Here is a 27931-nt window from a genome sequence, read left to right as displayed (position 1 = left end):
TGCAATGGGGAAACCACAAAACCCCTCCTTGTCTCCCCAGTTCAGCTCCAGGTCTCCGCTGCTTCCTGTCTTCCGTTGTCATTTCCAGCCCTGCGGAGGGGGTGCTGATTTAGGAGTTTTGCCATATGTGCCAATTTAGCCCTGAAAATCAATGGGATTTGTGTGGTTTTGGAAATCTGTCTCTGCTCACTGAGCACGTGTGCAAATGGGCAACAACCTGAGGCAGGAGATTTGTTCCTTGCTACCTCTTTCTGTCAGCTTTTATGTGCCTTCTGTTGCCCTTCTGCACAATCTATAAGCCTTCCTCTTTTGCATGATCGTCTCCATTTGCATTTCCAGCAGATCCACTGACATTTGGCTGGACTCTGGGTGAAACACTCCTTGAAATCAGCCTGCGTGTTGAGTTTGTTCTGGGAAGATAAGGAGGAAAGTGGCAGGGGGGGAGCCTAGGGGGAATGATGCGTGTGAAACCGCACTGTGAGACTCGCACGAACAGGCAGACTCTAGGCCAGTCACATTTCTCTGGGATTTGTTTTGGAAGCAGAATTCCTTTTACCGTGGGCAATATCCACTGGTCTCTCTCACCCCACTGGCTTTCAATCCCAGCGCAAACCCGTCTGAGGAAGCCAAAGGATAAATAGTCTGCTCGCTTCCTCTAAAGTTGCTCTGTAGTGCTGGCAAGAGGATGCTGAAGAGGAATTTTAATTTCATGCTGGGTAAGAAGAGCGCATGCAACAGTAGCAGCCGTATGGATTTTCATATGAATAGACGTACAGTATTCATAACAGGGTAGCAGTGTTGTCCCGCAGGTTTTCATTCTTCTTGTGTCTTCGCTGTTTTCACATTTCCTTTGCTGTCCACCCATTCCTGCACTTGCTGAAATGGAAAGTATGTCCTTGCCAGATGGATGTACAAAGTGACGAGCCTGTTTCGCAGTTACAGTGCAATTGGCTTCAGAGACCTTTTGTTGCTTTAATTTCTGCGCAATCCAAGTGCGAGTCTGTTTTGCCTGAGAGGGAGCATTTTTTAGCCTTGTGCCTCTCTTGCTCAGCTTTGCGGGTATCTGAGCGAGAGCAGTTTTCAGACAGTGGAGCCCATTAATGGTGCTCTGTCTCAAGGACCCTTTAAAATAATGTGACTTAAATGGCTTGCTTGGTAGGGGAAGGCAGGTCGTGTGAATGGCCAATTTGCCAGCAGAGGATCCACATGGATGGGGTGGGTATGGCTGATGCATTTCAGCCCCTTCTGCTTCTCAGTGCTGGTGAACTCTCTTGTTTCACCCAAGACATGAAGTTGTCTCAGTGGTTTATAAACTTATCTGCATTGCACTTTTTCGGGGGTGTTTTATTGTATTTTCCTCTTTTGAATGCATTTGTTAGGGAAGGAGCCTGACGTGATTGTTCTGGAGGTTGCTGATCTAATACATTCTCCACAGCCATAAAATGTGCTTTAAATAACTTCTCCTACTAACATCTGTGAGGTGCTTTGCTTTGCCAGTTCCCATGCTAAACTGGTCGTTAATGCATCTGCACATCCCTGCGTGTCTGTCAAACCCAATCAGTTTTGCCAGTTAGGACAGGTGAATAAATCTGCCTGCCTGCAGACGCTGCTCTTCCTAATATCCTTCCGTGGTAGGAAAAGGCATGAATCGGAGAAATCCTTCTCCCAGCTGCTCAAGAAGTGTGTACGTGCAACAAGAGATGAGTGGAGGAATACAAGGGACTCGGTGCAGAGCTAACTTGGATGCTGAGGTTAGCAAATGCGGCTGGAGGAAGAGTTTGCAAATGATTCTTGCTCCCATCCTCATCTCGTCTCCTTGACAGCTGCTGGCAGCTCGCTAAGCTGAGGCCCAGCAGCGCTGGAGCTGGCTCCTTGCATTTCTTGCCAGCCAGTGTGAAAGATGGAGAAACCCGGCAGCGTCACCAGATGGACTTTGCTTTGCCATCATTTACAATCCTGATGGGTTTGTCAGGGCAGAGCCTCTGCTCCAGTCCCACAATGTCCCTTACTTTGCCCCCACAAGGTGAGGTGGGAGATGTTCCTGCAGGTGAAGGGGGGGCAGCTCTGCTTAGCCTCGCACCTCCGGTCTAACCCAGGTGACGGATGCGCCCTAGGAGAAATGCTACACACTCGAGGCATTTAGATTTAATGACTTCTTTCATGGCTGTAGATGGATACAGCTGGGAAACACATTAAAGAGTTCAGCAGCAAAGCAGACACATAATTAATAAAATACAGATTTTTCAGTTGAAATCCTGGCCCAAAATAGCTCACTAATGGAGGGAGAGCTGGCTGCTGAGCAGAGGTGCCCAGTCTGCCTGCTGGCATGCTCGGTGCGGGTATCCCTTCAGACACAGGCATGGGGCTGAGCTCCAGCACTGCCCCGGCACCCAGCAAAGGGGGAACAGCCCAGCAGAGCCAGGATGGAGCAGGGGCACTACCAAGGCTGAGCTCTAAAGAGCAAGTGTCAACCCACTGTCAGTGCCTAGCTCAGTCTGGCAAAACCCATCAGCCTGTTCTTCCTCTGTCAAACATGGTGAGCTCTGCTAAGAGCTGGTGGCTTCTTCTCCAAGGAATGTCCAAAGGATGCTGTCGTGATCTGAGAAGTGAGAGGCAGGAGCTGGCAGTGCTACAGGAGGCATCAGTGCTTCCTGGTCAAGGAATGTCCGGGAAGCACAAGGGGGAATGGCTTTAACCTTCCAGAGGGTAGACTGAGGTGAGATCTTAGGCAGAAGTTCTTCTCTGTGAGGGTGGTTGGAACTGGGTGAGCTTTCAGGTCCCTTCCAACCCAAACCAGTCTGTGACTCTATGATTCTCCAGCAGCCTGGCTTAGGGAGGATATGAAGAAGCTGTTTCAAGTGCAGGTTAAGAGGGAAGCTAAAGCAACCCTAGAGAATATCCCTCTAGCACTTGTAGGGTCTTTGGGACCCTCTGAGAAATCCAAGCATGCAGGTAGCCTCTGGGTGTGGGAGCAGAGAACCACAGAGCACTGTTAGTGAGACCATAGAGCATCCTTCCCAGCTCTTCCATGATGACAACAGCGAAGGCGAGTGTGTTCTGTCTCACAGAGCCTGAGACTCTAATGACTATACAAGTTCTTCGGAAGGAGAAAAGGGACAGTCTGGGGAAAAGGACCTTCTGGGCTGGCTCATTCCCAAAGATCTGGGAGCATGCAAAGCCGCTCGTGTTGCTTGCTTGCTAATTGGAGTTGGCTGTAACTGATTGAGAAAGTGATGGCCTTAGGGAGCTGAGATTGTTGTTTGTATTTGTCTGGGATTAAATACAGATGGAATGAAAAAGAAAACTAAAACTTGACTCAAGAAGGAAGCTTTGATGGAAATAAATTCATGCTGGTAGAAGAGAGTGAGTAGATGCTGCGGTCGCCTGCTCTGCGTTTCGGTAGCATTCCCAGAGAAGCACACAGGGAAACAATAAAAGGGTAGAGACAGAAATAGAAAGCAAAAAGTGGATGCTGATGAAAGAATCGTATTAATAATGAAAACTGGAGGGTTTGAAGCTGCTTTAGAATAAGTTTTCAAGACATAAGGCCTCTTGGGAGCGGGCTCTTTGGCGGCTGGCTTAGCCTTGGTTAAGTCCCCAATCTCAGGACTCCAGATATGGGGAACAGGACCTGGTGCCCAGCCAGGCTTTGTGCTCTGCCTCCCTATTAACTGCAGGAAGAGGCAGAGAAATACCTGATGTGCTGAAATTGCCAGGCCACAGGACTCCAACACCAGCAAAATTCGATTCTCATGGTTTTAGGTCACTGAAAGAATGCTTTGCAGCCGAGTGCAAACCATGGCATAACTAAGAAATCGTGACACGGACAAAATATGAGGCCTGAAATCATTAGCAGATTGCATCATGCACATGTATGGATATGGAGGAGGCACTGTGTTAGTCCCTGTGCAATGGGAAGAGAAAGGCAAGAAGTAGCTCAGCTCCTTTGATAATAAGCAATAGCATCATGCTGTAGCTGCGAAGAGGCTGATGCAGTTGCCAGCATTCAGTCACTGGGGGAATCTGTCCTGGAAGGTAGCTTTCCGTATCACTTCTGTCCCTTGGGGGTTTTGGCTCAGTTTATAGCTCTTACTCTAAAAGCTTCAGATATGTTTGATGCCTGGTCTCTCTTTACTGAGAGCAAGTCACATAACTTACCTCATTAGAAACTTCAGCATCTGGAGGTAGGAGGGGTGGAAGCTGGGAGCTTCATGACCCCGTGTTGTCTTTCATGTCACTTAAAAGCTGTCTACAGGTGAAGTTGAGCAGATCCCTTTCCTTCCAACGTGTCTTTGAGTCCCCTTCACCACCCCCTGACACTTCTTTCTGACTAGCTGCAGATCTCCTGCCATTGCTCAGTAACATGACTGCAAAGACTCCCGAGACTGCAGGGTCTGTCTGGAGACGCTTCCACCATCCTCTGGTGAAACAGTGGCTGAGAAAATACCCAGCTCACTGCGATGCAGCTTTATTGCCTGTGAGCTGGTAACAGAAGATGTTGGGGCGGCTGTTGCATACACCCAGTTGGTGCCCCAGTCCCGGTTTCCTGCCTGGTCAGCCTGGGACTGCGTTCCCATTTGTATGGGATGTGCAATGGGGAAAGTGAGCGCAAAAAGCAGCCAGCCTGCAGCTGCCTGCAGCTCCTCTCGTCAGCTCGTGGCTCTCCACAGACATTTAAGGTGCCGTGATTTGGGAGGGCATGGGAGATGGAGAGAATTTGCGTTGCACCTAAGGCAAAGAGACCACAGACCAGTCAACACACGGACTCACGTGGTGTTGGTGATCGATACTGAGGGGTTTGGCAAGAATTTCCCCAAAGCTGCCTAAAAGCTGGAATTACAATAAGAGAAATGAAATACACCCGCATCACTGTGACCGCTGACAACCTCGGTGTGCAGATGTGATGTCCCATCTGGAGTGCATTAGCCAAAGTGTCCCCATCCGTGTGTTTGACTTGAAGAGTGCTCACAAGAGAAGGGGTGAGCACACTGCTGGTCCCAGTGGTAGTAAATGCAGCTCTGGAAGTGGCCATAGGCTCCCTCCTCCTGAGCCAGGGCAAAGAGATGTGCAGTTTCTAGCGTTGCTTTGTGAGATGTGATCACCAGGCACCCACAAGGCACTGGCTGGAGGTTCCCTGGGTGGCTTTGAAGCAGAAAGTCCCTTGCTTGGCTTGAAGTGCTGTGCCTGTGTAAAGGGAGCGATGGCAAAGCACCAAACTGTGCCATATCATCACCGCTCACTTAAATCCATATTGATGTGTTGCCATCCAACCAGGAGGCTCTGTTTGCAGTCGATAGTTCATCTATAGTGCCTTCCATGGAGAATAATGTGTGTTTGAAGGGAAGGGGTGGGGAGAGGAACTGGCGTTCCAATGCAATGCAAGCAAGCATCTGGGCTTGCTCTCCTTAGGGGCTTCTCTTTAAAAGGAGCTTTGAGTTGATAAATTCTCACTCGTTTTTGTATAAAGAAATCTCGCTGGCTTTGATACAAAGGAGCAGCTTGCTCTGCTCGCTGCTGCTTTGTTTACAGACCATCCCTGTGATGAGCAGGGGAGAGGAGCAGTGCTGGGGAGACCAGAGCCTGGAGCCCAAACATGGGCAGCGGCAGGCAGAGCCCCCTGCCTTTCATCAGCCCGTGGCCTCTGTCACTATGAAGAGTTATAGCTGCAAAAACAGAGATGGTTGGGCTCTCGCCTGCCAGAGCGTATAAACAAGTGTTCTGTAAGAAGTCAGCCTGCAAAGCTGAAGCTGGGAAATGCTTTTCAGCTTTTTCCTTCGAGGAGGTGTTTTGCAGTCTCCCAGGCACAGAAATTTGGCCTCCAAAGCCAGCAGAACAGAGATTAATGCCTTTTTCCAAAGCAAACCCACAAACCCTTTGTATCCTAGCCTAGGATGATGATTAAAACCCTCCTTAGAGAGCCCCCAACAGACACCTTCTAGAATAATACTCCTTTCAGATGATGTATTTTAGGAGACTGTCTGTTAAGAAGTCTCAAGATGAAAGGTGTAACCAGTTGAGAACTGGAGTAGTCTGTAATTTCTATCACAGATGAGTGTTAGGCATGAGAAATATTTAACAGTGGCTTAAGTAGTTCAGATCCTTTGCTTTTTGCCAGGGGGTGGATGAAGTGGTTAAGTAAAGGCATCTTATAGCTGTGCTTTCTTGGTTTCCCTGCCTCCTTGTTGGCACATTACAGCCATGTTCTCTATTCCTCTCCCATCTGCTTCCACTTCCCAGATTTCTAACACTTTAATCTTAAACTTTTACCTTCATGTATATGGATGGAGAAGCAAAATACCCCTGTAGATCATAAAGGCTCGGTGGTGGGGATGAATTTTGACCTACAGCATAAAACTCCTTGTTTATGTGGTAGCGTTGTTACTGCTTCCAGCTCCAGCGGGTTGTGCTCGTGGTGCTGAGCATCACTCACAAGGAGATTGTTTCTCTGTCTCTGTGACCACCAGATCCTGAGTTTAGGCACTTAGAGATGGTACAGTCTTAATAACTTGGTGGCAATCACTTCAGGATGCAGATGGGGTGGGGGGACCACTCCGAAAGCAGCAGCTAGTGGTGCTCTCTGGGAACTGGTTGGTTTGTTTCGTGACCATCAGGGATGTAACTGGGGCTTGGTGGAACAGCAGTTTCAGGGCTATCAGGCCTATTGCAGCCATGAAACCACTTAGTGCTGTTTAGGAAAGCAAGCCTTAAGGACAGCAGAGGGGGAGTTGTTTCAGTGTTCAGTTACTGAACCACAGACACAGTATTTGCCTAACCAGCTAGACCTGGATTGCTGTTCAAACACTGCTTTTCTGCCTGACGTTGGCAATCAGGGAGCTAATTACACTGGATTAGGGGTTTTCTCTTAATTACATGAAAAATTTAGCGCGGCTGATGTTCATGAGGCTGCAGGGGATTAAGGCGGAAGCCATGTGTTTATCTACAGGTCAATTATGGAAGCAAAAGCAGTAATGTGGTGGAGCTTTGCCTCTCCCATCCACGGCCCCCAGCTTGAACCTATCTCATGATGTTGATTTTGGGCCATGGGCATGATAAGGGATTAGCTGTGCTGGCTGGTGTGTGAGCAGAAGCAGGGACCCCGAGGGAAGAGCTGCCTCGGTCCTTCTGGTGTGGTGTTTCACAGCTCCAGGGCAGATCTGCTTCACCTCATCATGTGGAGGAAACTACAAGCAAAACCTTTCAGTGTGAAATGAGACACAGGCTCCTTGGGTCCTGCTGGACCAAGGCTTTCAGAGCTGCTGTGCAGAGCAGTGTAGTGTGCTGCTCGCACGCATCAAAGCCATCATCTTCAGTTCCAGCCCTGGAGCTGTGTCCCCTCTATTCCTTCGTTCCCCCAGTTTGGAGACATCTAATGCTGCTGGTGTGCTTTGCCTGGGTCACCCCATGTTGTTACCATAGTGCTGAAGCTGCTCTCGTGTTCACATGCCAATGGTGTCCATGTCCTCTAAGGAAGAGCTGTGGCATCAGTTTAAATGCTCCTTGTCCCTTGGTGCTGCTGCCAGAACTGGGCTGGGGCTTTGTGCTCCAGGGCTGTGTTGCTTGCAGCTTGGGTTGGAGCTTCAAGTACTGAATGCAGTTCCTAAGTACTGATTGCAGCACCATCCTGGTTGCTTCAGAGATTACAGGCAAAGCACCAAGCTCCTTCCGGTTCCTCTCCTTCCCCAGCTAAATGTGAACTTTGCATTTGGACGTTTGAGGACCAGAGAGTTGGTCCATCCATCACCTTCTTTCCTTTTCTTCCTCTCTTTGGTGCCCAGCAGGGTGCTTCGTGCTGTCTCGGGCTTGTGGTGTGTGCCTGGTGGCTGAACCAAGTCTCCTGAGATGGGGATGGATGTGGACATTGAGGTCAGCAATCTCTGCTCTTTTCAAGGCAGTGTTCAGCAGCATTGCGTGTGTTGTATATACAGATTATTCAGAGCCAGTTCATCTGCTTATCTGCTGATTAATTCTGCAGTGCTGGAAGGGGCATATGCTGAAGGCTTAGTGAGTTATGCTGGAGAGGTGGAAGAGATTTTGGGTTGCTTTTTATCCTGGATCTGCTCTAGAATAGCATTTGGGAAACGGCTCAAAGGGCAAAAGTGGTCCTTGGTGTGTGCCGAGGAGCATGAGCCACCTCAAGCTTCTGTCTGCTGGTGACGGGGAGATCTGGGCGTGAACGAGCAGATAGGGAAGCATAAGGAGCAATTCAGCTCCCATGGATTTATTCTTGTCTGAATCCTCTCAGGAGGCTTTAATGCTTCCATCACAGGGCCCTGTGTAAGCAAACATCCTCGAGCTGGGTGCCAGCAGTTTGGTTTCTTTCTTGGTTCTGTGTCTTGCCTTCCGTGATGAAACCACGCTTGGTGCAGCCCCTGTGTGCCCAGTGGTGGGCAAAACCCCAGCACAGAGCAGGTATCCCCTGGTAGGGAGTGGAACAGCGATGAGCCAAGCTGCCATGGTGCGCTGGGAAGGGGAGAGGGCCAGGCTCTGCCAGTGAGGGCAATGCCAGGTTGGCTGTGGCTCTGCCTGTCCTTAAGTGACCCTGCTTTCCAGGCTGTTGCTTTAGTGAAATTCAGCCTCTGTACAAACAGTGTGGTCAGGCACTGGCTGGTGAGAGGCTTTTGTCTCTTGTGCTCTGCCTCTTAACTAGAAAATACCCATTTCCTATCTGCATCTCTGCCCGCTGGGCATCCCCTGCGGTTGTAACCCAGGGGGATGCGATGTTCCCCACAGCCTGGGCCGGAGCAGCAGTAGAGGGAGAGCCTCATTTCCTGGGATATAAGGGAAGCTCTGTGCTCTGTAATTTCCTCACATCCTCTGCCCGAGCAAGGTTAGATCTGATCAGTAACACATGACTGGTTCTGCAAGCACAAGTGAAACCAGAAGATGCCCACGGCCTCCTCGTTCATCTCGTTGCTCCTGTCTGACCGAAAGCTTTGCAGAGCTCCCAGGCAGGATTTCTTCACAAGTTTGTAAACCCCAAAGATAACAAAATGTAGATTCTTGTGTTTCCTTCTGGGTTTTGGCCTGTAGTGCCTCGCAGTTCGGTTGTGTTGCAGCATTCCCAGGAGGCGCCGGGCAGGAAGTCGGAGTCATTTGAAACACATTGCTTACATGATGTTTTTGAAAAGGAAAGAGAAGACTATTTCCTGAGGAACATTCCGGTTCCCACCTGAGCAGCTGGGAGCCGGGGCTTGGGAGAAACGGGCTTTTCATGTGACAGTTCTTGACAGTCGTTTAGGTTTTTCCTCCTTGGGGAGATTCGCGCCTCGCTGCTGCTCATTTAGAGGCAGCTCGACATTAGACAGTCTTGTCTAAGTGGCTTTTTATTCCATTTTACATGGCCACTCAAGGTCAACAAACCAAACTAAGCACGACCAATCCTTTCAGCTGTGAAATGTACTGCTGTAGGAAGGTGATCGGAGGGAGAAAGCTTGACACCGAGCTGTGGAGGATTATTCAGCTGGAAGGGCACAGGTGAGGTGTGGATGGATAACACGGATCCGCAGCTATTTTGGAGACTTTGGTGAAGAGCTGCAAATGGGATGTGACAAGCAATTCTGAGCAGGTACCCGGTAACTCTATTGGCCGAAATAATACCAGCTCTGTGCTTCCTCTCCTGTTTTGTGGCAGTCACAGAAGACTTAGGCTTAGCTCTGTCCAGTTTCTCTCCACTGTGGCTATTGCTCAGTCCCCAAACTCATGGAATCCCAGACTGGTTTGGGTTGAAGGGACCTTAAAGCTCATCCAGTTCGACAGGCAGGGACACCTTCCACTAGAGCAGCTTGCTCCAAGCCCCTGTGTCCAACCTGGCCTTGAACACTGCCAGGGATGGGGCAGCCACAGCTTCTCTGGGCACCCTGGGCCAGCGCCTCAGCACCCTCACAGGGAAGAGCTTCTGCCTAAGAGCTCATCTCCTGCGAGCAGCAGACCATGAGGTGTGCCTCTCTTCTGTCTTTGCTCGTGAGTCTCTTCAGCTATGGGCTCAGGACAAAGAGGAGAAGAAGCCAGGATTTTATAACACCCATAGGGATGAAGGATAGAATGGGATCAGCCTGTCCTGCTCTGCACAACCAGGGTTCCTCTTGCACCCAGCTGTGCAGCCCTGCCAAAGACTACTAGTACCACATAGAATAGGATGGTTTAGGAGCAAGAAGCCCCTCTGCCTGTTCCTGGAGCTCCTTGCTCTCCTGTACTTTCATTTACTTCACAGCTGTAAGGGAAGGAGATGCTTTAAAGCCACACAAAACGGGAGAAGCGGGGATAAGGAAAGAATGGCAGATGCTGAAGGAGCACATTGCAGAAAGGTTGTGTGCAATGCCTTGTAATTCAGCAACACCCACCTTGTTCCTTTCTCTGGGAGGCCGATACTTGGTGTCTTTGATGATTTTCTTGCTCAGTGCCAAAATGTAAAGCCTGCAAGCAGCAGAGTGCTGCTATCTTAATGATTCCCATTGCCCAGAGAGGTACCGAGCCATCGCTTTAAATAATAATACAGGAATGTAGAGGGAGAAGGGTGCTTATTGCTGAACAAAAGGGAAGGGAAGTCATTGCACACTGTGGCTCTTTATTAGGGGACAAATTAGAAGTGGATAGGTTTTTTACCATGCTGCAGGCATGCTCCGAGCTGTCCTCCTCCTGGGGAGTAAATCCACAGGATGCTCTGGAATGTTTCCTCCTTTAATGGGTTGTACTTTGATGCTGATGGAAGGTGCAAGGCTGATAGCTCTGAACCCCCAGCAAGTCTCTTTGCAACACACGCTCCAAGCAAAGAACACTGCTCCTTTGCAGGGTTCCCTGCCTGGCAGCCTGATCCCTGGAGCCCTCTGAGTTAATAGTCTCTACCCCCTGCTTTTGAATTGGGCTATCTCCTACACTGGCTTTCCTAATAGGGGTGAAGGCAATATTCTGGGCACTTTATTCCATCATTTTATCCATCTCCCTGCTGCTCTTAAGTCTGGTCTGTGATAGGCACATGGTCAGGTCGCTTTGCACTAATTCACTGGGGCATGCTCAGCCTTCCCAAGGGCTCAGGGATGGGAAAGAGCTTCCCTCCTGATGGGAATCCACCTGAGTGCCAGGACTCAAGGCGAGGGCAATGCTGCTGTTGTAGAGCATCATCCAAGGCAATCTGACCCAGCCAGCCTACCCAAATCTGATTCTAATGAATCCATCCCCAGAAGAATACTACTTAATTAATTAGCAGCTCATTTGCATGAGGTGTCACATTATTAAAGTGCTGCTGCTGCAAGTGGGGCTGTGACAAGGTGCGAGCTGACAGCTTTTCAAAGAAGAAGTCTTATAAACGAATGATCTCGCGAACTCGCAGCTTTGTTCTAAGCGAGCCTCTCGTGCAGTAATAAATTAAAGACATGGGAGCTGCTGATTAGTCTCTGCATGGTGCCTCTGTACCATCCTCCCTGGTTTATCTTGGAGGATCAGCTCTCCAGAAGGGTGGAGGGAGCAGAAGGATGGAAGGAGGAAATAAAGGCTTAGGAGGGAGAGAACAACTTCAGTGGCAATCGTCTTGTACAAGTTTGCACTGGTACCTGTTAGGATGTCGGGGCTGGAGCAATGGTCTGCTTTCACCTCCAGAAGCCAGCAGGGAGGCAGCAAGGGATTCTTCTCGCAGGCTTCTCTTTCCATCTGTGAATGGGAAGGACTGTGTGGAAGCCCTTCTGCCTGCAACAGATCCAAGTGCTCCCCAGGATGTACCCCCAAAGCAGCATCTTGAACAGTGCTGTCGCAGCTGGTTGCTGTTAGGCAGGGGACATGGGGGTTGTTGAAACAGCTCAGATCTTCTATAGAATCACAGAACAGTTTGGTTTGGAAGGGATCTTCAAACTCATCCGGTTCCAAGTGTCCACGGGCAGGGACCCCTTCCACTAGAGCAGCTTGCTCCAAGCCCCTGTGTCCAACCTGGCCTTGAACACTGCCAGGGATGGGGCATTTGGTGCAATAACCTGTTGACTGTGGCTTGAGCTTTAGCACAGAAGAAAGTGGCTAAGTGAAGTGAGAGTTAATTTGGGTTCCTTTGTTTGCTGGATTGGCTTTTTTATGCTTAGCAGCATACGTGGGTGCCAATGTTGCAGCCTACGGCCCCCCTTCCTGCCTGAGACCCTGGGCCGCTTCTCTGTGCTTTTCCCCAGTTAGCCCAGTGCTTCCTTTGGGGAGATGCAGATTCCCAGGTGGTGACTTTGAACACTTAGATAACATTTCCCAAGCAGAAGAGATGGGAAACACATGTGGGTGTGAAAGGCACATACACAGAGACATTTTTGACATGAGTATTGAGTTCACAGAAACCTCAGATCTATAAATAATTTGGGTCATGAAGCCTGAGCAGAATAAACTCAGGCTTGTACCCACGTTACCTCCTGTTTCCCTCTCCTCTGTTCCCCTTTAGAAGGTATAAACTCAGGCGTGCAGCCACACAAGCAGGAGGTGTTTGCACATCCTGGGGAAGAGGGATCATCTGAGTGCATGGTACCAGCAATTTAATCTATTGGGAAAGGTGAGATCCAAGTGAGATGGGAGCAGAGATCTGTCTCCTTGCACCTGGTGCTTTGCCTTGAGTTGAGGGAAGGGATGGAGGAGGAAAATGTCTCCAAATGATTAGGACTCAGAAAACATGAGCAGAGAAAGCAGTCTTGGCTCTGCCTTGCCTTGATGCTCTGTCTGCATTGTGCTCAGCAGCAGGAGGGAGAAGCTGGGATGTGGTTGGTTTGCTCCAATGGGGCTTTCATATCTCTTTGAAGTTCAAAAGGAAGAGTAAATGTGAACAGCAGGACTTTGCACAGCAGGGTTGCCTCGGTGGCCCTTGCTGGAGGGGCGGAGGGAGCTATGGGGATTGTTCAGGTACTTGCAAGTGACTTTTCTACTGCTCAGTGTTACCTCTGTAATGGAGCCTTGGAGCAGCGTCCAGTGGCAGCGTGAGATGAGATGCTGATGTGATGCCACCAGCCTGCTTGTCACTGGTCCCCTTGCTTTGTTCCCCTCCCATTGCTCTCATGGCAGCCTGCCCTGCTCTACGCCCCTCTCTGGCACTTCATAGACAAAAGTGTCTGATGGCTGCCTGTGGAAATTCATGCAACGATCATGGTTCAAGTGGGCAGCGCTTGAGAAAATCCCTCTTGGGTTGCAGCACAGCTCCAACGCCTGTGAGCTCACTGCGACCAGCCCTTCAGACTGAGTTTTCTCCCCCACTGACCTGCGTTTTGTAAGGGCAGCCCTAGGTGTGATTAGTGAGTGTATTTAATGTTTAGTTAGACAGCGTAATTCCAGGAAGGATGGATTTTCTCCTCCCTCGGAGACCAGATTGTTTGGTCTTGAGGAGCTGTTTTGCTCCAAGCCACTCAGCCTGATAGCGTCGTGACTTTGTGGAGTGAACCCATCTATCAAGGCTTCTCCCTGCTATCTTTGGGGTAAAAATCAAGGTGATGCCCTCCATAACAGACAGGTTTTATCCTAATGTGGGAAAAAAATGCATAAAGAAAATGTGAAAGGAGAGAAGGAGACTGGGATACGAGGGAGCCTCCAGGTAATGAAATTAATTGGTTATGCTGATTTGAATTGAATGTGCATGTAAGGGTTGTCATTAGCTTCCTCACGGACATACCTCTGATTTAAAGGAAACATACTTAATGGGATTACTATTTCACTCTAATTTCAAGGGGCGACTTCCCATGCGGAGAGCAGTGAGCTAAATCCCATTCGTCGTCTTCCTGCCTGCGGAAGGTGTGTGCAGGGAAAGCCAGACCTTCAGCCTGGGTTTCTCTTCCTGCAGATGGACACGGGGAGGAATCCTAGCCAGAGGTTCAGGCCAGTCCCCTGAGTCTGCATGAGCACCTTCAGATCCCAGGGACTGGGTGTCCATCCTCAGGAAACCACTTGGCTTCCCTGCGGTCTGTTCATGACCTGCAAATGGCTCTGTTTCACCTCCCCAGGTGATGTTGAAGGAGTCTAAGGGGTACTTTACTCCCAAAAGCATTCCATATAGGGTCTGAAGGGCTCTGGGAGACCTCTTCTGTAAAGATTTGTCATTTCTATTCTGGATTCTTCTAGAGATTGCTGTGCCTTTTCCTGCCTGGGTGTCAGAGGCAGAGAATGTAGAACCATCAGCAGCATTGGGAACCCTGTAAAACGATACTGCACGAAAGGATGTTCGAGAGGGTGACGGCAGAAGTGGCACCCACCTCATCGTGTGCATCTCACCCTTTTTAGGCTGCTGTGAATGTAGAATAGCCTGGTTTTAATTGAACCAGATTAGAAAAGGTAAATCCTTCTTGCAAACAGTATTTGGAGGAGGCACACGCAGAAAATCTGGACTCATGGATTTATCTTGTCCTGTCTTTAGCATTGCTGAGTATCTTGCATGTGGAAACTTCCTCTATTACCAGGTCTAGGTAGGAAAGGCCCCGCAGAGCCATGGACAGCAGGAGGTAGGGAAGGCTGTTTACACTATACCATGCTCCAGCCTCCTTCAGAAGCCTGCTGCCAGTAACAGTTTTTCTACTAGATTTCCAGTACTGAAGCAAGAAATCCATGCTGCAGCTTTATGGGAAGCTTGAATGGGAAATGCCCAAGAGCTGCAGGTGTCAATGGCAAAAAGGTGGCAAATCTGCAGAGATGCACCTTGGCAGTGAAGGCTGCTCTGGGTTGTCTTTGATTTCTATTTCAGGCAGTAGATGCCGTAATGCTCCAGTGCGCATTCCCAGAGCTGATAGAGTTCTGTTGTACACAAATGCAATGTTGTTTGATAGTATTCACCCTGAAGGGCTGGAAATCCTAGCATGAAAGGAGCAGTCCTAAGGCTCCAGGCTTGACTGGGCTTTTTGCTTTGCCACTGGTAGGTACCAAGACAAACATGCTCAGCCAGCGCGTTGCACCTCCTGACCTAGGGCATCATGTCAGGATCCCATCCCATTCATTGCCTCCATGGGAGGCAGCCCTCAGCAAGGTGCTTAGGGATCCATCTCCCATCGTGTACCTACATACATTGGAAGGAGCTGCAGCTCTTGAGGAGTTAATGGGTGGCCTTGCACCTAGGATCTGGGATGGGGAATCAGTCCCTTCATGCATGGGCTTATTCAGCTGTTCTTCTGGCAGCAGTCATTTCATCATGAATCAGACTCATTGAAACGCTCAGGATGAAAACAGGTAATTTAATCATGGAAAGTTCCTACAAAGAGATTCAATGCCTTCTAATGGGAGCCTGCTGGGGGAAACTGGAAGGGAATCCAGACGTATCTTACCTCTGGCATAGGCTGGGCAAAATGCCTGACAAACTTTAGTACAATAGGTGCGTCGGAGCTTCCTGTCATGTTGGATCCTTGAATGGCTTGTACATGGGGGCTGCACTGCAATGTAGACATGACACAATGTGGTGTTTTGCTAATCTCTAAAGATAATGCAGAGCTGGTGACTGCAGTCTGTACTGTGGGGGAATTAGACACATAAATCTGCATGGTGCCTTTGCAGGGAGGCTGCAGCTCCCTGACTTGAGCAGCGCTCTGCTGCATCACGTGGAGCAGGGATATTGGATGTTTCACTGTTCAGGGATGCTGTTTGGATCTGCAGATGCTGTCATTAGGCACTTTTTGAGCCATATTTGTAAACATCTATCAAGAGTATTGGGGAAAGTGCTGTATTCTTCACTATGAATGTGGTGAGGCGCTGGCACAGGGTGCCCAGAGAAGCTGTGGCTGCCCCATCCCTGGCAGTGTTCAAGGCCAGGTTGGACACAGGGGCTTGGAGCAAGCTGCTCCAGTGGAAGGTGTCCCTGCCTGTGGCAGAGGTTGGAACTGGATGAGCTTTAAGGTCCCTTTCAACAGAAACCAGTCTGGGATCTTTCCCAGATGACTTCCCCATCTCCAAGTGTGTGAGTCTGTGATCTGTCCTCCAGGTCTCAGCTGTCTCTCAAGTGGCTGAGCGTGTCTCTGATCCTGGATACCTCTGGTTTCCATTGCACCCTTGTGCTTCTCTCCATACCCCCCTGCTCCCTGTTTCACTGTGCTCTCACCCGTTCCCACCTGCCCTGCTTCCCTCTGCGTCTTTCTCCTAACCCTTCCCATGCCCTTTGATCGTGTTGTCAGAAAAGAAGAACTGGTAGTGTTAGTGGATGTAAAGAACTACAACCACCAGCAGCTCAGCCCCATCCTGCTCTTCTGTCTTGCATCACTGGTGCCTGGAGCCTGGGTTCAGGGGTGAACCAGACCTGCAGGGTTGGGACTGTGCCCCAGTTCTGCTGCTGAGTCAGTAGATGTTTGGCGCTGGTAAGGCACCTGGAAGTTAGGCAGAGGAGTTATTTCTTTCCCCAAACATCAACAAGAACCTTTCTGCTGTGGAGATGATCCTTTTTCTTCTTCTGCATTCACAGGAATCATCCTTCTTCCCTGACATCATCATTTGTTGTCATGGAAACCAAACCCTCAGAAAGAGAGGCAGTAGAGCATCACGGTGTCCATGGGTGCATCTCGGGCACCATGCTCTGGGTACCTGTGTGGGTACAACACACACCATGGTCCCCCCATGGGACAGGAGAGCAGTGGGCTCTGCTCTCTTCTTGTCCTGCAGTCTCAGCAGTGTGGAGCAATCTCACCTTGATAGGCTCAGTGAGAGACCCCAGGCTGCTCCCCCTGCCTATAGGGGAGGCAGGAGGATGCACACAGCACCCAGCACCTTGTGCAGGGCTCCAGCTGTGTCCCAAGACACCCATAAGAGGCACAGCTCCAGGCTGCAGGAGGCATCATAGACGTAGTGCTGTCTCCAGCACAGACCCACAATTCCCAGTTGGAATTGGCCTGCACAAGGCTTGTCCAGTGGTATCTCTCTTTATTAGCCCTGTCTGACCTCATTACTAGAAAGAAGCTCAGTTTAACGAGCTGCTGGTGCCCCAAGGGAACTCTGAGAAACAGTTGTTTCTCACAAAGGCTGCTGATCCTTCATGTGCGGCGTTTCCATTCCCGTTTGCCCATTAATCAGGTGCTTGTATGGAAGGGACTGTGTGTCACCGACAGCCCAGTGTCCTGGGTATTAATTCCCCAGGGGATTTTGCAGGCTTGTCCCTATGTCCATTGCATGGGCTGGCATGGAGATGGCAGCGGTGCAACCATGAGCGGTGGCTCCGGAGGCAGCACAGGTCGCTTGGGTTTGCATCGCAATGTGGTGTGATGCAAGGCACTGATCTCATCCTGGTGTCAACCTGCCTCTGGTTCTGAGTGTTTCATGAAGGCATTGAAATACCCTAATTTGAACAGTGCAGCTAAAGCAGGATTTGACCTTCTGCCTTTTTCTTTGGGATTTTCCTCTCTGAAAGTTCAGGGCTCATGAGCCAGGCTTGGGCTGTCTGCTTAATCCTGCCAGAGGCAGCCTGCATCTGCCTGTGGGTGTTAAATCAGATTCACACCTGATGTTCTTGTATGTCACTAAGAACTCAGAGGGCAAGGAGAAAAAGAAGTCCAGCAAGTACATGTTTGTGTGTGCAATATGTATTCACATGGCAAGAGGCATCAGGGCTCTTTCCAAGAGGAGGATTTATTCGGAGGAGGGTGCAGGGGAGCCTCTCTCCTCTATGAGTGTGCAGATATCCTTGTATTTCCAGCTGGGATGGCACATTTCTCAGATAAATCTTAAGATACTTACCAACCTGCTTCTTACCTCCTGGGCACATGAAGCAGGAAAATAGATGTCCCTCTCTGCTGCGCCATTCTGCCTCTTCTGAAGGCTCAGGCTTGTCCAAGCTGGTTCTTGGTGCCTCTTCCTCTGTACCACGGCCAGGTAGTGAGTAATCAAGCAGCAAAAGGGAATGAAGCAACACAGCTCAGCACGAGGCTGCAGCAGATGGCATAGAATCCTAGAATGGTTTGGGTTGAAGGGACCTTAAAGCTCATCCAGTTCCAACCCCCTGCCACGGGCAGGGACACCTTCCACTAGAGCAGGTTGCCCAGCCTTGGCTCACCCGTCTGCTCTTACCTCCATGCCTGACGGCTGCCACTGTTTGCAGCTCTGTAGGCACCGTGTTGCAATCAAATGGTTATCCAAATATGCAAATCCTGGTGGGAAGGACAATGTAAGTGGTTTGTTTATCCTCCTCCCTTCCCCTTTGCACAGCCCCCAAGGCCATAAACCATTAACTTTTGGAAGAGGTGGCATGTCCTCAACAGCAGCCGCTCCTGTCAGGGATGGGATTTGTCACAGCTTGGGTAGGTTTTCCTGCAGGAGCAGGGAGTTGTCATTTGGTTGGGTGGATGGCTACTGGGAGCCCAGGCTGGGCTGGTTTCACCTTGCTGAATCCTGCAAATATGAAAGTAATGAGATGGCAGCAGCATCTCCCGGGTTTAAGGCAGAGATGGTGTTGTAGGAGGCTTCTGTGGCGGCAAGAGATGATGGAGATTGAGTTTCATTCTTTGTGAATTCACCAACTGCAGTGGCGAGGGAGCCTTTGCTTTACCTGAGCCCATACGTTGCTTGCCAGCTCTTTGCTCTGTCTCCAGGTTGCATGCTGAGATTTTGTATTAGATGCCTTTTCCTACCTCATCCTCCTCCCTTCCAAAGTAACATCAGTTTGGCTGCTGTGAAATCACCTGTAATCTCTTTGTGCTTCTTCCAGATCCGAGCAGATGGTCCTCCCCATGGTGGAATTCAGTATGAGATGGTGACAGTTTTCAAGGACGGGAGCCCGGTCCTTCGAGACATGGCCTTCTCCATCGATCAGAAGTATCTGTACATCATGTCAGAGCGACAGGTAAGGTGTCTGCTTCCATACCTCCGTGCTTGAGGGTTCCTTCTGTAAGGAGTGTGTTGTTGGAGCACAGGGAGCTGAGCTTGTGTGTTGAGCCCTGTGGTGCTGCGATCAGTACATGTAGACAGAACACCAGCAGAAGCTCAGTTTTATTTGCCTCTGACCAGAGATTGTCATCAGCCTGCAGGGCAGGGAGTTGTGCCCATGTATTCTTGTCTGCAGGTGATGGAAACAGAGCTGAGCTGCTGTGGTTTGAGGCTCTGAACCATCCCCGCCTAGATAAGGAGATCCTGAGCCTCAGGCATTACGGATTCGCTCCCTGCAGCGAGGCTGGCAGGCTGTGTGTTTGCATTGCTTTGTCAGAGCATCCTTTATGATGGCTCTATCTATTTCTTTATTTGCCAGTGTATTTTAAGTGGCTGTGAGTGTGTGATGCTTGTGCACAGAGGTGGGACCAAGCATGGTGTGGGCATGAGCTGTGCAAGCAATGCTAACTCTAAGTAAGTGCTGTGCTATCCGTTACCCTGTTGGCTCTCATGGTGCCCAACCTGGACCAAAAAAGCTCAACCCAAATGAGTACGATGGGAATTAATGGCCAATGGTCCACAAGCTGAGGAGCCAGCATGATGTTAATGATCTGGGACCTTCAGTTCTTCTCTGAGACAAGAAAACACATGATGTGCCCACCATTAAGCCAGACTTCTGGGTTCACTGAGTGTTGAGCATTTTACTGGCTGTTACTCACGACTGTGTAATTCAGATTAATCGAGCTGGTGCCTTGTGGGTGGTGGAGGCAGGAGAAGGGTTGCGTCTGAAGGTTGCTATTGTTCTGTGTTGAGTTAACCCTCTGGTCACTAACAGCTTTCCACATCTGCTGGTAAACAACTATCTGTCCTCCCTCCCGCCTGCTCCCAGAGGGATGCGATGGAGAGGTGTCGGTGGGAAGTGCTTGAAGATCTGCTGATGGAGATAGAGAGCAAGCAGCTATCGTAACGGCTCGCTTTGCACTAGGGAGCTTACAGCTCCTCCCAAAGCCAGCAAAGCTGTTTTGATAACCTGCAGCAAAACAAAAAAGTTGGGAAATACTTAAGTTGGTTATGAAGGGATTTAAAGCCAGGGAATAAATTCGTTAGAAGGCTGCAAAGGCTGCTGAAGGACTTAAACTGAATGAATCCGTCTGGTTAAAGAAGGCATTTGATGATTTTTAGAGCAACTCAGTGACAGACACTTCTGTGAACAGCCACAGATTTAGGATCCCATTCCAGTTTGGACTTGGATTACATGGTAACAATGAGGGTCTATGCAAACTTTGAAGTGAAATTAGAATGTTCATGCTGTGGTCATCTTCTCCAGGAGCCATGTGCTCCTTCGTGCTCTCACCGGGGAGGAAAGCATCCAGTGTGTATCTCGAGCAGTTGAGGAACTGTTTCCATTCGGAGGAAAATCCAGTGGGAATGCCTCCAACTCCTCTTTTCTGAGGCGTGAGCATCTTCATATTCATCAAAGTGCTAATTTGCTTAATTGTGAAACAAAAAGCAAAGGGAAGGGAAGGGAATTAGCAAATAATAGAATATGCCTGGAACGTTATTCAATTTCCAGCCACAGCTCTGGCAAAGCACTCGCCTTGGGGGAGACTCCAGGAGCAGGGGACACCATCCCTCATTCCTTGCGGGAATTGCTATGGGATTTGCCTTCTGCCCTTGTAGAGATGCGTGCTTCGGGTCCAGAAGTCCCAGCATGCCATTACATATGGATTTCATCAGCTCCTGTGACCCCACTGCCCTAATCCTGGCAATGTGATAGTTCAGCAAAGTGAAGGGTAGAATATATTTTCCCTGCAGTGCTATATAAAGGAGCCTGATGATTGAAACAGGGTCAGAACCTAGAGAAGGAGAAAGGTCCACCAGCTTCAGAGGGCTGGTGGGAAAGGGTGGGACGTGCCCTTCAGAAGTATGGGAATATGCAGTGAAAATGTGTTCTGAAGCCTTGAAATCTGGAGCACAATGCAGTTCTGCCACAGTAAAATGACACAGAGAGCAGCGGTGCTGAACATTGAGGTGTTTCTATGGTGGGATTCAGCTGAGGAATGTGTGCTTCCAGTGCTGATGGGTCTGAGCAGGTCTTTTGGTGTTAGGTACAGACCCACAATGAGATGCGATGCTCTGTGCTGATTATGCTGAATAAACTGCGATGTGTGGATGCTTCCCACAAAGAGTTTTGGTCTGAAGCCCATCTTCCTTCTGTGCTAGCAGCAGCCAGGATCAGCTTTATGCTGAAATGCATTTAGGAAAGGAGTCGCTTCATCCTAAAATCTGGAGTTGTGGTTGTAGGCGAGTCCTTCCCCCCCTCCCCCTGGCTCCCGTCCCAGCCCTGTCTGTGCCTCGCTCCAGTTTATCCGCAGTCCTTTTGAGCTCTCCATGAGCCTTTCATGTTTCATTGCCAACTTCTTCCAAAGCCGAATATCTGACATTTGATTTCACTCCCCCAAAGCACAGAAGCAACAGTTGCACAGCCCAGTCCGGGGGAGAGGAGGATAAAGAAACTTTGCTTCCAGCCACTTATTCTGAGTTCTTTAACTACATGATTTAAGAGGCTTATTAGGAGCTTTACAGGCTCTTCCTGCTGCACCTGGTTTCAGATAGCATTTAGAGCAAAAGAGGAACGATTCTCCCAGCAATAGGTCAAGGATAAATGACTTTAAAACTGACACGGGAGAGACTGAGATGAGCTCTTAGGCAGAAGCTCTTCCCTGTGAGGGTGCTGAGGCGCTGGCCCAGGGTGCCCAGAGAAGCTGTGGCTGCCCCATCCCTGGCAGTGTTCAAGGCCAGGTTGGACACAGGGGCTTGGAGCAAGCTGCTCCAGTGGAAGGTGTCCCTGCCCACGGCAGGGGTTGGAGCTGGAAGAGCTTTAAGGCCCCTTCCAACCCAAACCCAATCGTGTGCTTCTATGATTTTATGATTCTGACCCTATTTGGAGCAGAAATTCATTCCTCAGCATTGCTCTACCAAGCCAACGCTGTTTCTGCCCACAAGCTGAGCAAGGCTTGGATAGCACCTTGGATGCAGCTGAGATGGAGACGTGTTGCCTTAGCTGAGCTACATTGGGTGCAAAACCAGTGACAAATATCCTGCTGACACCAACTCCCTAAAAATCATCCCATTCTAATGCTGCACGTGTCATGGAGCACACACCAACAACCCCCCCATGCAGGAAACCTTCTCTAATGTCTTGCTTTCAGAGACGAAGACTGCAAGGCGAAAAAGTGGCTTTATAATTCAGTCCTGAAGCATTAATTGTGTGTGTGTCAGGGAGGTGGCAGCGCTTTTAATGTATGAAAGCTCAGTGCATTTCAATTAAATCAGCCTTGTAGGATGGGAGCAGTTTTACGCCGCCAAAGCTACAGCCCCTTTCCAGGCACTGTGTCTGCTCCCTGTGCAAGTTCAAGCTGTTGCAGCACTGGTTTTGCATACAGCAGGTTTGACTTTGCTCCCACGTACACCTTCAGCCGTCGCGAGCTAACCCTGTGAGAGGTGGTGGGCATACTTCAACGCAGAGATTTATATAATCTCCTCATCATCATCTTGGCATCAGCAGAATTGGGGCCAAAGATTTTTTTGCAGCTCTTGATAGAAGAACAAATTTTGTTATTTTTAATGTGGGAGCGAGCGGAGGCTCCATCAAACACATGGCAGGGCAGGGATTGCCGTCTCCAGAAGATTTCACCACCTAATCAAGGGCTCTGTGCATGAGATTTAAACCAGCGTGATCAAAATACTTGTAGGAGGGTTTGTTATAGAAGGAATCCTGTGCTAGGGATGAGAAACACGGCCCAAGAGAATCACAGAATCGCAGACTGGTCTGGGTGGGAAAGGAGCTTAAAGCTCATCCAGTTCCAGCGCTCTGCCGCGGGCAGGGACCAGGTTACTCCAAGCCCCTGTGTCCAACCTGGCCTTGAACACTGCCAGGGATGGGGCAGCCACAGCTTCTCTGGGCACCCTGGGCCAGCGCCTCAGCACCCTCACAGGGAAGAGCTTCTGCCTAAGAGCTCATCTCAGTCTCCCCTCGGGCAGGTTCAAGCCATTCCCCTTGGCCTGTCCCTGCAGGGCCTTCTCCAAAGCCCCTCTCCGGAGGTCTCTTCCCTGCCCAAATGCAGAGCTGTCAGCCCTGATGCAGGGGTGTCTCGCACCCACAGGTTGTGACTACCGGAGGCAGTGATGGGCACAGGGTGCAGGTAGGTGTAGAGGAGCCAGGCACTGGAGCAGGCGCTCCCCTCCTCTCTCTGCCTCTGGCAAACACACTGTACTAAGACGTATTTTTCCATCTTGATTTTTCCAACACCTCTTTTAGCTAATCACCCACCACTTGGTTGTGCTAATCACGTACAGTATTTGATGAAGGGCTGAGGTCATGCGCTGCGGGTCTGCTCCCTGATGGGTGAAGCAGCACCTTCCTAACAAGATACCTGGCCAGCATGTTGCAAATGCAACATTCATCCTCCATAAGCAGCTTCCAAAATCCCTGTGCATTTCATTGTCTCCAAAATGCTGCTGCTCTCAGCTCATCCATAGTTACTTCGTGGTTTATTCTGCCACAGGGGAATGATTTCATTCTGGTTTTATGCAGCATGTAGCAGCAGCATCCTGCTCTCTAACTGGGAACCTCACTGTTCCCCTGCTAGGAATAATGACACATAATCACCCAGTGAAATGCACATAACATCAATTAGCACAGCCAAGCTTAGGAGGCCATAGACCTCTGTAGCTTGAGATGTACTGAGGATCCTTTGCACCTCGAGCGAGTACCAAGTGCTCCATGGTCAGTCTGCCTGCACCTATGTTGCTGAGCCATGTGTGATGGTGATCCCCTCTGTGCCCATTGCAGGTACCATTGCTTTAGGGGGATGCAAGGAGGGTTTAGAGGGTGCAGGCTTTTTGTTAGTTTTAAGCAAGCACCCACTAGAGCACCTGAGGGATTTCTCATGGCCAATGGGACATTTTTATACCTGGTTGATGTAGATCATAGACCTTTATGCAGAGTGGTATGAGCAGAGCTGCGCCTGGTAGGAGGCAGCAAAGATGAATGCTGGTCCCTAACAATTCCTCTCCCACTGTGGTGAGAAGGGCAGCAGGAGGGTGGAGGTTATTTAGATTGAAGAGGTGGAAGTGGCTGTATAATATGCTTGAAGCTGCTTTACCCTCGCCTTGTCTTTTCACCAGTGAGGACCAGTGCTCTAGCATCATTACTGTGGGGCTTGGAGCAAGCTGCTCTAGTGGAAGGTGTCCCTGCCCATGGCAGAGGGTTGGAACTGGATGAACTTTAAGGTCCCTTCCAACCCAAACCCTGCTATGATCGACCTGGCTACCAGCATGTTGCATGAAGGGCAGAGAGAGCGCTGCTGGAGCTCACTCAGACCTGTTGCTTCCCCCCCCCCCGAGTGCAGTTCCTCCCTCACTCTCCCATATACATCATTGTGGCTTTAGGTAAAGAAGCTGTCTTTTCATCTGCTCTGTTAGCTGTGAAATATTTGCTTTGCAAATGCCCCCATGTCAGGAGCTGCAGATCTGCAGGAGCCCCTGAGGATAATTTGTTGTGTGTCTGCATGTCCTGTAACCCTGAGATGTTTAAGTCCTGTGAAAACTGCTTTGCTTTGGACTGATTGAGAGGGATGGAGGCAGGAACTGCCCAGAGGATTTAGAAGAGGCTGGAATTGGGGTGAGGGCTGAGAAAAACAAGGAAGTCCATCAGTCCTGGAGCAGCGAGGCCGTAAACACTGGTGGTGTCCTGAAAAGAACTGAGAAAACCCAATAAAAAATGCAAGAGATGCGGAGAAAAGGGTCTGGAGTCATCAGGAGGGAAAAAATGAACTGATTAATTTATTACCTACGTTATCTGCTAGTTGAACAGCCAGTTAGCTGGATATAATGTTAGCAAAGGCTGCACCACTGGGACAGGGAAAACAGCTAATCCTCCTTCCCATGGGCTGTTCCACTGGGTCATCCTGTGCCAGCCCCCGTGCGGGTCATTGTGGGTGCAGGAGAGCTCATCACCCTGTGCATGGCTTGACCCCTGGTGTTCACAGCTACTCCAGCACGTTGGGGTGTCTAAACACACTTATCCCACTTGTTTTCCTCCACAACCACTGCCAGAGAGGTGTGAAATAGCCATAAGCTGGGGCAAAGAGGGAGCAGAGCAGTGGGATGAACGAGGGAGATGGAGAGAGAATCCCCTTGGAGCAGTGGGGTCCTTGCTGCAGAGGAGCTGCTGGCTGTGGGTTTATGCTCTCCTCTTCCATCACCCCCTGCTCGTGCTGCACTCTCCTAAACTTTATGAGTTGATGCACGTTTTGTCCACTTTCCTCCTATGGTCAATTAAGAATAATAAAGAAACTCAGCTAAAAACCTGTCTGAGATCATTAACAATATCTCCCGAAAAGAAGGATATGTTAATAAACATCAGTCGCCCAAACACCCCCCAGCATGCAGAGCTGTGGCAGTGCTGGGGCTGGTGGGTTAGGGTCCAGGCTGGTTCTAGCATCTTCCTGCAGCCCTTGCTGTGACTTATGTACAGACACAGAACTCAAAGGTGTGGAGTTAAGTGCAGGAGTCCTTGAGGTGATGAATGCTCGCAAGGTAAACTGTCCTGGAAGAAGTGGTGATGTTAATACTCAACACTGGGGACAGTGGCTCATTTTGCTAAATGAGTTATATTTTAGACATTGCTCATATGGGTTTTTTCCTTCTGTGTGCTTGCCAGGGTTGCTTTCAGGCTTTGTTTTGCTTTGCTTTTTCTTTGTATTAGGTTTTTTTGCCCCCTGCCACTTTCAGCTGCAGGGTTCCCGTGTGTTCGCTTCAGCATTTGCTTCCCTTTCCAATTCCTCCACTTCCACAGACCTATTGTTTAATTTTTAGGCAAGCAACCACAGTCCTGAAATATACCTAGAATTTCCCTTATGTGCACGTACACGCACACACACACACAAAACTCAGCACATCAGTGCACTGGGTGTTTGTATTCCCAAGAGAGAATATGACTTGGAGGAGAAATCTGGACTGTCCACTCAGTGCTCAGCTTGGAACTAGATGATCTTTAAGGTCCTTTCCAACCCTAACTGCTCCATGATTTTATGAAATCCAGAAGCAAACCTCGGATTCCTCCTTGTCTCTACTGGAGCTTTTAAACTTACTTTCTTCCCCCCTTTCTCAGGCTGCTGCAATAGTTTGTCTTCTCAGCAAATGAGTTTGGCGGCTATTCAGCCGGTGAGGAGGGGAATTGTTCACACCGGGCGCTAACAGAAAAGGAACATAACTCACAATATGGTGAGGGGAGCTCTGCACTTGCACAAATTATTCTATTTTATACTTTAATTAGTTTGAATTAGCAATGGGAATAGATGCATAAAATGATCCAGTGAAGGGTGAAATGGAAAAAGGGATACGGTATGGAGTACCGCTTTATTGTGATGCAGTTTGCAGGAGGGAAGGTGCAGATGATGTGCAGGCACTTGCCCTGCTGAATCTTCTCTCGGTGAGCTCAGACCTGAGGGCTCTGCAGGGACGGAAGGCAGGTTGTCTCATGCAGCGATGCCCTTGGACATAGGCCGAGGAATGGAAGGCTCAGGACAACGTGGCACCTATTCTGGTGGCTGTGAGTGGGATTGGGAGCAGTGGGGAACCCCTCCAGCAGCCTTCACTCTAAGCTTGGCTCCTGGCTCTTCCCCAGACCTCAGCATCAGACTGAACTCTGTGGCTCAAAGGGGCAGAAGGATTTAAGAGAGTTCAGGTCCACCCTGAGTCTTAACCTCTGAGCATCCTTTGCCAAGTTCTATTTTCCCCTTTAAGGTTCTGAAAAGTTCTGCAAAATCAGAGGCTCTCAGTGTATTTTTTGGTGGTTGTTTCATTCGAGTTGAGGAAACACAACTGCAGAGATTCCTGTGATCATTTGGAAAGGAGCAGGGCTAAAAAATGCAGAGTCCCAGTCCAAACCTCTGAAAGCACTCGGACCCTTAGGCCAGAGCCACTGGCACAGCTTTAACGCAAACAACTACTGAGGTTTCAAACCAGATTCCCACCAAACTATTTGAAAAGCTCAGAAATGTTCAAGGAAAAAGTCCCTGCAGATTCCAGATAGGTTGAAAATGATGGATGTGCCCCTGGGGAATTGGCTGTAGTGGTTCAAGTTAAGGCTGCTTGCAAAGCAGGAGAACAACTGTTCGTGAGGTTTGCTCTTGTTCTCCCTCCTCCTTCCCTGGCGTACCATTTCCCCTGTTAAAACTTCATGTTCTAGAGCGTGCCAGGCTGTGGATATGGAGGAATCCCAAGGGATTCCCTGGGAAGCCCGAGACATTTCTGGAGAGCGATTCAGCATCGCAGATGAAAATCCTGAGCGCCAAACCCAGGCAGGTCCTGGCCAGAGTTGTCCAAACCCCTCCATCCTGAGGGTCCCTCCATCCCTATCCCTTTGCCGTCCTCAGCAGCCACTTGAGAGCTGTGGCATTCCTGGCTGATGCTAGTGAGGAAAAGGAGCTCCATTAATAATCCTCTATTTATTTTAGCAGCACACAGGAATGTGCCCAGCAGACTAAACACTGCAGCCTCCCCCCTGCACCGCGGGGCTGGGGGCTCTGTGCCAGCCCTGCCTGTGCCCAGGGCTCTGCTCAGGACCATGCCTTGCCAAGTGTGCCAGGGGCCAGCCCCTAAGGAGCACAGAGCTGGGGAGGAAAATAACAGGGAAGGTCCTGAAGGTTTCTCTGTGAGTGTTTTCTTTTTCAATCATTTTTCTTGTAATGAAGCCCAGAAAGTGCTCCTTGCACCAGGAGATGGTTGTTTTCCTTCTTGCTTTATCCTGTGCGTTTACCCACCTGCTCAGTTATCACAGCTGCCTCATTTTCCCTGGCTTCTTTGCAGCAAACACCACCAGGCTGTGAAGGTTTTGCTATCAGCTAACAGATTTATCCTCCCCAAAGCCCTGTGAGATGGAGCACCAATATCACTTTTTAGATAAGAAATTGAAGCGTAGAGATGCTACGTGACCTATCCTAAGTCACACAGGAAATCTATGGCAGAGGAAGAGATTGAACTGAAACCTCCCAAATCCGTAGTCCCAAAAGGAAGGACCATGCTTCATTTCATCATTGTTCGGTTTGGTTCTCCATCATCACAGTGGAGTGAATATAGGAAGAGAAGGCACTGCTCA

At 49.6% G+C, this 27931-nt stretch overlaps 1 protein-coding gene across 1 annotated transcript in view; it reads left to right on the top strand.

Annotated features, from left to right (window-relative positions):
- The window catches only part of PLXNA2 (plexin A2), a gene marked incomplete at both ends in the record, with an annotated part of 135135 nt that overhangs the window by 25134 nt on the left and 82070 nt on the right, over positions 1–27931 (top strand). The window contains one exon of the mRNA XM_080633110.1: positions 18608–18742. Within this exon, the coding sequence (XP_080489236.1) occupies positions 18608–18742 (135 nt within the window). The remainder of the gene's footprint in view (positions 1–18607; positions 18743–27931) is intronic.

The sequence above is a fragment of the Psittacula echo genome, assembly GCF_963264785.1.
Source record: "Psittacula echo genome assembly, chromosome: 22".
Classification (NCBI taxonomy): domain Eukaryota; kingdom Metazoa; phylum Chordata; class Aves; order Psittaciformes; family Psittacidae; genus Psittacula; species Psittacula echo.
This window is presented reverse-complemented; position numbering and strand designations above follow the sequence as displayed.